Genomic DNA, 11,623 nt, shown 5'->3' with positions numbered 1-11,623 from the left:
AAGCTACTCTACAGATTGCTGCAAATCCCATATACCATGAGAGAACAAAACATATTGACATTGACTATCATTTCATCAGAGAGAAGATACAAGAAGGGTTGATAAAAACTGCACACATAGCCACTCAAGAGCAACTAGCTGATATTCTGACAACAGCATTGGGGCATCGACAACATGCAGTTCTAGTATTCAAGTTGAGAATGAAAAATATTTTCATTCTCAACTTGAGGGGGAGTGTAGAGGTAAGTAGTTAATGTTGTTGTACAGTTAGCTATTTAAGGTATACTCTTCTAGATAGCCCATCTCGTTAGTTAGCACGTGTGTGTATTAGTTAGTTGGCAGCTATTAGTTAGTGGGATATATTAGTTTAGATATACTCTTGTTTGTACAAATTCTAATATTCCGTTTAATGAAATTTTGCCTTTCTCTCTTTAAAAACTTCTATACTGTTGCTCACAGAGCTTCTTTCGTATAGCTCGAAGTTCTCTAATGGTGGACTTAGGGTTGGTTTTAACAGAATCAAAGATGAAAACTCAGTATTTATTCATGCTATTTTTCAAGTTAAAGCAATGTAATTAAGCAATATCTACATTATAGAGTTGGCAGATATAGTGTGGAGTTCGTATAAAAGGTTGTGAAATTCCTTCTATACCATTTGCCCATTCCCCCTTGTCTCATATGACTTTTATTCAAACTTCTCTATTTTTTAAACTACCACAACTCTACAAGTACCAACCAAATTAACCAGGGGATCCATAGTTAATTTGAAATTATGCAGTAGCAGCAGCAGCTCTTCACTTGATCATACAACCCCTTTAAACTCATACTCTTTCTTATTTCTTAAACGCACACAGAAACATATCTAATTAAGGGCACTTGCGTCTATTGCCATGAGTAGTCATAGTAGAATAGCATGGACAGATATTCTCATTCCCAGAAGTTCCTGGCGGCACGCAGTTGCAACGGGCACAACATGTCCCACATGCTCTCATGCACATTTTCTGTCTAGATGCTAACTTGCACCTCCTCGTACATTCTTTTCCACAATCTGTGTTCAACAAACAATCATCATAAATATTAGTACTAGCTACTACGTATTAACTTAGCTTTTATATATGTTGTTCGGACTCTTTAAAAATGTTGTCGGGTGTGTGTCGAATCCTCTAAAAGTGGTACTTTGAGGATCCGACACAGATGCATGCAACAATATTTTTGGAAAGTCGGAGCAACATAGCCAGGAAATAACAACATCAACAACAAATTTAGTATGATAACACCAGTGAGGTCAGGGAACGGTAGTGTATAAGCAGACCTTTCCCCTACCTTGAAGGTAGAGAGGCTGTTTCCGATAGACCCTGACTCAAGGAAGGAGTACAAAGCGAGCAAGCGATAAAATTAAAAGAATGGGATGAGAGAGAAGGAAGGAATGCAAACTTATTGTATAATTAGGACGAGCTTTGAGTGCTTTTGATATTGCATCAATATTATTACTGCTGCTAAGCTCATGATTTTCTGCAGCAGATAAGAGAAAAAGAAGAAAGATTAGTGAGACAATAAGAGCTTTGGACTTGGAGATGTCCATGCCTTAGTAAAACTATTCAGATTGATCACTCTTTCTTTTGAGTACTTCTATGACAGAATGATAGGAGCAAGAAGCACTTATATATACGCATTTTAAAACGCAGAAAATGTTAACCATTTTTTCTTTTTTTTTTTAATTTTCTTTTTTTTTCTTTTTTCTTGGACCATGAAGGCGCTGATGGGGGCAGGGGGTGTAAAGTTAAACTAATCTTAGCCTGGTCCAGGGGTGGTTTTAGCCTTTGAGCTTATGGGCTCCCATGAACCCAATAGCTTTTGCTCAAACTTTGCATTTATATTAAAAAGTTTACTAAATAGCTATAAATTTTTAACTGTAAACCTACTTATTATTGTATATATAACTCAAGATAGCTAAGAACCCATAAACTTCAAATCTTGAATTCGCCTCTGCGGCGGGTCGTTTTGGTACATGAGATAAGAATAATATTCAGGGGATAAAATTGGGATTTACTTTATCACATGTTTGGTTTGGGGTATTAGTTAATCCCAGAATAACTTTTATACTAAAATGGTAGGATTAGCTATCTCATATAAAAGGTGGGATAACTAATATAATCCCATGGGATATTCCAACCAATGTGATATCTTGGCAGAGGCGGATCCAGAAACTCTATGGGTTCAACTTTTAAAGTTTTTAGCATTAAATCCATTATATTTTTAAAGTTATGGGTTCATACATACTTTTTGCAAATTAATAAAATTTTAACTTCGCGTCAAAAGTTATAGGTTCAATTGAACTCATAGATAATATACTACATCCGCCCCTGACCCTGTATCTTGGAATACCCCACCATTATACCAAACAACCCGTAAAGGACCTATGTAATCCTATAGTAGTGATAGATCCAAATCACTTTTTTGGCCCAAGCAAATAGATATTCTATAGAAGATAAGATACCTTTTTTTGATAGAGTTGATATAGCAAGTGATGCGTCATAAAACAGATGTTAGAAAATTTGACCTTCCGATCATTGAGCAATTGAACACACATAATTTAGTTACTTTAATGTGACGATAAAGAAATTTAGATTATATTATTATTGTGAATAAAGTTCATTGATCATACGTCATGTAATTTCATCATGTATATATCTTACACTAAAGATACATACACGAGTCCTAGATGGAATTACTCCTGAAATCACACAACACCTATGATCCATCTTCACTTAATAATGAAACCAGTAGCTAAGATTAATACATCAATATGTCGATGTTTTCAATGAGTAAAGAATATGATATTGTTGTAAATAGATAATCAACAGACAACTCTTCTGATGTGCTGCTTACAGTCATTGTCTTACTATTGTGCCAGCTTTTATTAGCTGTGAATAATAGATTCCAAACCAAATGCAGAAAAAGCCTAATAATCTATTGCCTGCTGTTAACTTTTCCTATACATAGAAATTTTAGACATAGCATCGTGCATTTTGGTTAAACCCATGCTTTGACGTAGGGGTGTACAAAGGAAATCGATAGACCGCACAAACCCGATAATCCGAGTCAAACCGAGAAAAAAAACCCGACTATGGTTTGGTTTGGTAGTGGGAAAAAAAAATTCGACCATAATTGGTTTGGTTTGGTTTTACCTAAAGAAAGTCAAACCGAAACCAAACCAACCTGACATTACATATATAGAAATTTTAGATATATTTAATATATAAATATACTTATTATGATGTTATTTATAAATATTTCTTAAAAAAATTCATAATTTTATCTTTTAAGGTATTATTTCAAGGTTGAACTTAGAACTTTTGAATGTTCCAATAAGTTTTATAGCCATTAATATTAGTAAATTAAATAATGCTAACAAAATTCCAAACCAAAATCAAATCAATACTAATGCCAACAAAAGACATTCAATTCAATACTACGAACGGGAATGTATTGAATATCTATTTTCTGTTTTGCAATAATTTAAATAAAAATGCATAACCTATTTTTATTTTTTCTTTAGCGTTTAGTCATGTAATTAATACTCCCTTATTAGTCTACTTATTTTAGCATGACTTAGTACTTTTAGATTATGTTTATTTTTATTATGGCTTTTTAATTAGCAATATTGATATTACATGTCTTTATTGTTGAATATTCTAGGATAAGCCATGACACATCTCATATTTTGTATTATTATCTTGGAAAATACTTTATATAGTTGTATTTTACTAGGATTAAAGAAATATGAGCACGAGTTATATGTTTTGTTCTACGAAGATTTTACCGGAAAAAAATCCGAAAAACCCGAATAACCCAAAAAATCGAGAAAACCCGAAAAAACCGAGATTGAAAAACCCGAGTTTTATTTGTTCGGTTTGGTCTTTAGATTTAATAACCCGATACAATTGGTTTGGTTTGGTAATGTAAAATCTGAACCAAGCCGACATATGTACACCCCTACTTTGACGTATGGTTTGATTATGGGTGTCTAAAAGGATAATTTAGGTGTTACATCATTGCCCAAACATTTAAAACGTCTAAAAATAATGTATATTTCTTAAATCAAAGTTTCATTACTAATAGGTCCCCAAATTGAGGACCCCATTTTTCGCTATATGTTCATTAATACTTTTTTCAAAAAAAAAAAATAAGTATTTTAAACTAAAAAGTCTAAAAAAAATTAATAGAAAAAGAAAAAGAAAACTTTGAATAGTTCGACGCGTATGAAAGTATCTTTGATTTTCTATTTAAAGGGAACAAATTTTGATCACTACTCCCTCCGGTCCAAAATAAGTAATTTTTTGGATATTTTCACACAAATTAAAAAATTTACCTTTTAACATTAATTAGCAATAAAATTGACCATATTAACCTTTATTATCTCACATAAACACTCCTAACACATACTCCAACACTATTTACTCCAAGGGCAATGTAGGAAAAAAATAATTAATTCATCCTTAAAATCTGAAAAGATCACTTATTTTGGACCATAAAAAAAGGCCAAAAAATCACTTATTTTGGACCGAAGGGAGTAGATGATAAAAATCTTTAAAAAAAATATGCGAAAATTCCTTAATAACATATTAGCCACTAGGACATTGATGGTCCACACTTATTTAAACATTCTTTACATTATCAGCGTATAAAACTAGAACTTCAATTTGTTTTGTTCCCTAACAACTCCTTAGATCAGCTAACATCAAACATCTTTGGCATTCAATGGACATCCTTAGACAAAAACCAGATTAACCGGGGGGGAAAACAGAGTAATGTGTACAATCTCGTGGTCAATTCAACGAAAATTCGACATTTTTGAGACAAACTAAAAGAGAATGATTAAGAATTCCCAAAAAAAAACAAAAAAAACATGTTGTTTGGTAGAGAAATTGTATACAAGGATATTAACAGGTCCAAGAAGCAGATCTTTTCATGGTAGGCTTCATCTGTTTATCTTCTTCAAGTGCTATCATACCCAAATGAGATGGATCTTCCAACATCATTCTAGCTACCAAGTAACCGGCAATGGACCATGTCTGGAACTTACGAGCCTGCTTTCCGATAAATCGACCAAGCTTTCCATCATAATATTCCGGCCAGCTATCTTTTAGTAATCGCGATTCAGCTAGTTCAATGGCCCGTCGTGCTATTTGGGGTCTACCAGTCTTGATAGCTGCTGCAGTAAGGAGCCATAGAAGAACTAGACAAAGAAACCACACAAATCAGTATAGCACTGAATTGTAAATATCACAGTAGAAAATACGAGAATGGGGAGCCTTGGAGCAACAGTAAAGTTGTCTCCTTGTGACCAACAGGTCACGGGTTCGAGCCGTGGAAGCAGCCACTAATGCTTGGGTACGGCCCTTCCCCGAATCCTACGTGAATGTGGGATTTGTGCACCAGACTAGACTGCCCTTTACAGTGGAGAGTATGAATAGTACTCCCTATGTTCATGTATGTGCATCTGACCGAAGTTTAAGAAAGAAAGAAACAATTTGGGAACTTGACAAACATCCCATGACATTTTTTATGACTATAAAATCATGTCATTAAGGGTAAAATAGAAAGTGCAAAGTTAGATTGTTTCTAAATATAGAAAAATGTCATTCTTTTTGAACGTGCTAAAAGGAAAGAGTCACATAAGAGAGCATGAAATTGTTGTGATTCATTTGCTAATTAGCTGTTAAGCTACCCAACAAGTTGACTTGCAATCTCTATAGCTGTGCATCATAATACGGGTGAAATAGGAAAGTAACTTTAAATAGATTTAAGTACTTTTGGTTGTTGAATGCTTGAGAAGAAAATTTAACCTGGCCAAGATCCACCATTATGATAACTCCAACTAGTGTTTTTAGGATCACATCCTGTAACAATCCTCCATTCATGACCTTCCATAGCGGGATAACAGATTTTTAGCGGCATTTCTCCTACTAGCTCTTGCCATCTTGATTCAACAAGATCCATTATGGCCGAAGCTTGCTCAGGTGTAGCCAAAGATGACAAAATTGCAATACAGTTGCCCAAACAAAACCAACGGAAGTCCATGTGAGCAGGACTAACATTTCCAATGAAGTAACCACCACGACTTGGCATGAAATCAAAAACCCAGTCTGGGAGGGAATCTGGCATCACATTAAACTTGTTTACCGCAGTGTGAGAGTACTCTTCAGTTTTGTAACGGTATATATCATTCAGCTGTTTTATGTCCAGCCAAAAGTAACTTCTCATGTGAAAGCTTAAAGCATGAAGGCGTTTGATTATTGCATCACAACACTCTCTGCCTTCTTCGTCGGGTTTAAGGAGAAGCAAGGCACATCTTAAGGCCATAAAGAAAAGCGCTTGTATTTCAATAGGATAACCATAGACACCCTGGCAACAATATGAAACAAAGTTTTTAAAACCTGTGAGTCTATCGAGCGAGTGGGTATTTAAAAGGAAATTGGACTACAATGATTGAAAAATTCATGGTGTACAAAACGATATGGAGATTTCCACTCATGATCATAGTCAATTTCATTGAACTGAGGAGAAGATAAATATGAGGAAGGAGTACAAGATGAAAGACTTGAAATAGGAGAAAAATAAAAGAAAAAGGCAATCTCCTCATTGAAGTAAAGTGAACACTGCTTAATCAAGTAAGAGGAGGTTTAACTGTTTCATAATTTAGCTACTATCAAGATAGATTCGGACACTTCTAAGAAGCTGAAGCAGATATTCGAATGGCAACTTAAGGAATCAGTTACACCTCCTTGTTTGGCTTCAATTGCGCGCGAACAATTAAGAGATTAAACAAGCATGACTACCTCCATAGATGATGAAACTAATAAAGCCCTTTAGCAGGGAGAGAACACATTAAACCTATTTCTTAACATACACCTTTGCTCTTCCATTTGCTTCTATTCTAGCAAAGGACGTGACTATCTCAGCTGAATTCCTGTTCGAAGCCTAAATTAGCCCAAGTCAAAAGTGGTGATTTGCCATTTACGACGAGCAATAATATTTCTAACAGCCAGACACAGCAGCAAATGATGAAAAGGGAAAAAGGGAGAAGGGGAAAAGTAAAGGACGATAAAAAGAAGAAGAATAGAAAATCACCGTCATCATGTAATAAGAAATAGAAAATCAAGCATGTAATAAGTCTGACAGATTCTATACAGGCGTTTGTTAAATAATGCAATTCTAAAAGTAACATTTGATTGATATCAGCATGTCTTTGACATACAATGCAAGGATCATATATAACAAACAGAATATAAGACAGGACCCATAAGTCAGATCTAGGTAAAAACGATAAAGAGAGGAGAGTACATCAGACTGACCATTCTGCGATCAATCATAGAGCATCCATCAGCACACAGCAGCGTTGGGAATGTATCAAAACCTTCTGAAAGACATAATTCAAGAATCAGCCTTATACCCCTTTGGCATTCAGGCATCTCAGCCAAAGAAGTATCCCCTGTAGACTTTGTGTATGCACGAAGTAGTATAATCCACCAGAAGCCTGAATCCACAGGAGCAACTCTACCGATAGCACTTTCGCCAAAATCTGCAGTTATAGTCTCATAGTTCCTAACAGGATCGTGAAGTACTTTAAAACTTGCAGGCATGACTCCAGCACCTAGCTTGAACTGGTCTATCTTCTTCTCCCGAGATTGGAGGCGCAAGGTTTTCAAAAGAAAGTTTTTTACTATTTCAGGTTCACCATTCATCAAGAATGCCAAAGCGCTAGGGACAAAATCTCTGACAAAAACCTGCCAAGTCAAATGTTCATTACTTATAGAGGATCAACTTCTGGATCACACACTTCTATACATTCATATTGCACAATAAAGGCCATCAGGAAAATGAAGATGTTAAGATGGATGTGTGGATGTATGGTTATAAAAAGAGACAAGATAAGAAATGATCACAGCGTGCAAGTAGTACATATAAAGGATAACAATGAGAGAAGGTTTACTACAGTGGTTTAACCGCGTTCTACACAGACTTCCAAATGTACAAGTGCTTAGGTGCAATACTACGATGTCAAAGCTACTAAAAGGGAATGAGGTATACCTAATACAACATGGAAGAAAGTCATCTTAAAAGGTGTTCGATCAACCAATGCGACTTAGATAAGAACAATGCGACTTAGATAAGAACAGAGCCATTGGAAGCAAGGGATTCATATTAGTGATACGAAATAGGAGTGGTTGGTTTTGAGACTTAGTTGTTCTTGTTACACTCACATTAGGTCTGATGTTTGCTACGAGTTCTTATATACTGATTAAAAACTTGTAGGTCTGCATAGGGATAAGTATTAGATCTAGAGAAGCCTTAATATGCCTTAAAAACAAATGGACTGAGCTGAACGACATCGGTATAGAGGATTTATATAGCCAAAACTAGTTTGGGATTGATGAGCAGGTAATTGTGTGGTCGATATTGGCGTATATTTTTCATCAATGATAACGTGAGAGTTAGCAGCCACTTCATTTTGTGTTTTCTCGGCCAAATGATAAATCACTAGTTCTACATATGTTGGTCGCCAGCCAACACCAGCTCGCATTCATTAAACTAGCTGGTTTTCGCAGTCCAACCCCCTTCTGGTTATCATACAACCATAAACCATTCAATGTATAACTGATAACTATGGCATTTGGACATATCAATTCAACATTTCCTGTTTATTACGTAAAGAAATATCTGGTACTACTTTTGGAAGGATATTTGTCAACAGAAGTTCCATTGAAGCACATAACCAACCTGCTTCACGAGATATTAAATTACAAGAATAACATAAAGACAGACTTCCATCAACCTAAGGACTAGAATGATAAGGATTGTACCTGATCATAGTTAAGTTCCTCAGCAGAATTATCTATAGCGGCAATAGTTCCCACAGGTTGATCGCGGAAGTTAACAATAGAACGCCTCAAAGCTTCCCAAGCTTCACCTATTATAGGGTGCGGCTCAAAGCCGAAGGTTGATCTAGGCGTGTGTATGCCAGACCACCTTCCTGGCGAATACACTCCAACCATATTGTCAAAAACACGAGAAGAGTTCTCCGAGTTTTTGTATGGCTGGCGAGGCGGTGAATGAGTCATCGACATTTCGCTGAAAGATCTTTCATCAAAAGACCTCTTCCTTTCTATATTAACGTGTCTTGGTCTTTCCAGCAACCTAGACAAATCTTCCTCGATTTCAAACAAGGATGGAGCAGCTTCGACATGTCTTGCATTTCCATTTTGAGACACATCCGTAGTGCTAGGCATCTTTCGACACTTTTAAACGTCCTAGAGACCTAGACAATAAGAAATTGAATCCAAAGATCTGCATATCACCAATGAAATAAGAAAAGTTTTAATACTAATACTTAACAGGAGCTTTATAATCTCACCAGAAATTATAAAGAGAATCAACTAGCAATGTAAAATGCAAATAATGTCTTTGTTACTTAAGATAAATTTAATAAAAATGTGCAACAGATCACAGGAAACATCAACTAGGCGTCAACATTCTGCTAATTTTTGCTATAGCCTATAAACGATATTCCCGAGAAGTTGAGTCAACTGAACAAAACTAGAGCAAGTTCATTAATACATACTTGGTGTGATTATGACTAATCATTAGCTTAATCAAACAATCAAGCCAAATTAGTGCTAGATCTTTTCCTTTATCAATTTATTTATGTTTTTTTTTAATTTATTAGTAATATTTTGATCAATATGAAGTCAATCAAGTAACATACTCAAGCCGGCCGAGACAAACGCCTAACTGAAAATCTAAAAATCTTAATTAAAGCAAATTACAACAACAACAACAACCAATGTGTAATCCCACAAGTGGGGTATAGGGAGGGTAATATGTAGGCAGACCTTACCTGTACCGAGGGGCAGAAAGGTTGTTTCCAGGAGATAGAATATCGAAATAAACAGAATATGAAAATAAGGAACATAGATTGAACAAAACAAGATTCTAAGAGCTGGTAATAACAACCTCAAAGTTGTCGGCGGCGAACTTCAGTGAGATCTAAAAAACTACAGTTTCCGAGAAGGCAACAACCATGAACTACCAAATGAGTTGAACATGACTTTTGAGGGTCACAATAGGACTATTTTATATGTTAGTACTGTGTATTAAATTAAACCGGGAAATGAAGGTCAAAAAGACTAGTTGACTGGATATATCGGTAAAATTTCGAGATTATGTAAAGAATGGTAACTGACACGTAGGATTTTCTGGGAATATACGATTGTAGTTCTGAGGAAATCTCCGACCAAACAATGAGATTTGTCCAAAATTGGATTAGTTGTAATAATTAAGGAAATAGTTGTTGTGAACGATTATTACGATCTTAAGTATTGATAAGTGATAACGATTATCCCCAGATCCTCGCGACCTAATAAGTAGTTTCATTTTATGGCAAGTGTCTTTAATTAGTACTACTTTTAGTTCAAAATTGATGAAATTACTAATGTTTGGAGAGTTGGAAAAAAAAAAAAGATTAACAGTAATTTCGTTAAACTTTTATTTAAAAATTTAATCATAGAACTTTGTAATTGAAACATTCTTTATGCTGTTTTTAAGTAAGTCGACTTTTGTTTAAAATTTGTAGAAATTATTGTTTAATTCATGTCAACTGCTCCATTAGATGTGATAATCATGGCGTTTTTTACCCTTTAATTATTTTGGGGATGAAAGTAGCCTTTTTATTGTTTAAATAAATAATTTATTTGTTAATGATTTGATCTCTATACATTAACAGTGTAAATGAACTTTTACAATTTTGGTTAGGTAAAATATAAATATTGCATGCCCATAAACAGGGCCGGATTTACATGGACCCGAGCGGTGTCACGGGACACCTCTTCGTCGAAAAATTATACTACATATGTATGTAAAAATAATAAATAAAACAAAAATACAAGATAAAATTATTAAAAGTGACACCACTTGCATCAAAATAGCTCAATAATCTAGTAGTTGATACCTTCAAATTTGATGTGAGAGGTCTTGGGTTTGAACTCCCTTGGCTCTACAAATTTTTTTTTTGGACTGTTACAGGCTTATTGCTAAAAATAGTAACACCACTTATGAGAAATTCTGCGTACGCCACTGCCCATAATAATTATGATTACTAATTAAAAAATAAGACAAATAATCTATAATAATTAGTTAAAATACACTGATAACAATTTCGCTATACAAAATATGAACCCTTTCTGATTGACCTTTTTATTTTATTTTATTTCATAGTGTGCTTATTTCCTTGCTTTCTATTGTGTTACCTACTTCCTTTCCCCCTTTTTCATTTTGCTTGTCATGTTTTCAACGGTAAGATTTTATTTTGATCATTCTTTGACTTCCATTTGCATGAAACTTGCCTCTTTCGATCTCTAGCACGCAAAGGGAAATAAAATAAACAAATATCCTCTACAAATATCAAATTGGTTTTCTTTATTATTTGTAAATGAGTTGAAAGGTAACGTCCAACTTCATTGAAAACTTGAAATGGATGTGAAAGCTGACTTAATCCTACGTGCTAATTAGGTGGCATTTGGATGGCGATAGCGTTTTTGCCAACGTGTTACGTGAAAATGGG

At 34.8% G+C, this 11,623-nt stretch overlaps 1 protein-coding gene and 1 long non-coding RNA gene across 4 annotated transcripts; both read right to left on the bottom strand.

Annotated features, from left to right (window-relative positions):
- Nucleotides 1–567: 567 nt before the first annotated feature.
- On the bottom strand, nt 568–1,633 carry LOC107768487 (uncharacterized). Its single transcript, XR_001644149.2, has 2 exons — nt 1,435–1,633; nt 568–1,048 (listed from the first exon to the last, which is right to left on the bottom strand). It is a non-coding gene; the product is annotated as an uncharacterized LOC107768487 (long non-coding RNA).
- Nucleotides 1,634–4,771: 3,138 nt separating this feature from the next.
- Nucleotides 4,772–10,155, bottom strand: LOC107768486 (probable alkaline/neutral invertase D). Of its 3 annotated transcripts, none has more exons than XM_075225985.1 (5): nt 10,018–10,155; nt 8,868–9,351; nt 7,359–7,790; nt 5,850–6,408; nt 4,772–5,239 (listed from the first exon to the last, which is right to left on the bottom strand). In XM_075225985.1, exons 2-5 carry the CDS (start codon nt 9,291–9,293, stop codon nt 4,944–4,946), a joined length of 1,713 nt encoding a protein of 570 aa, XP_075082086.1. In that variant the 5' UTR covers nt 9,294–9,351; nt 10,018–10,155; the 3' UTR covers nt 4,772–4,943.
- Between the last annotated feature and the right edge of the window lie 1,468 nt (nt 10,156–11,623).

This window comes from Nicotiana tabacum, chromosome 12 (genome assembly GCF_000715075.1).
Source record: "Nicotiana tabacum cultivar K326 chromosome 12, ASM71507v2, whole genome shotgun sequence".
NCBI classification, from domain to species: Eukaryota; Viridiplantae; Streptophyta; class Magnoliopsida; order Solanales; family Solanaceae; genus Nicotiana; species Nicotiana tabacum.
Note: the sequence above shows the minus strand (reverse complement) of the source record. Positions and strands in the feature narration are given on the sequence as shown.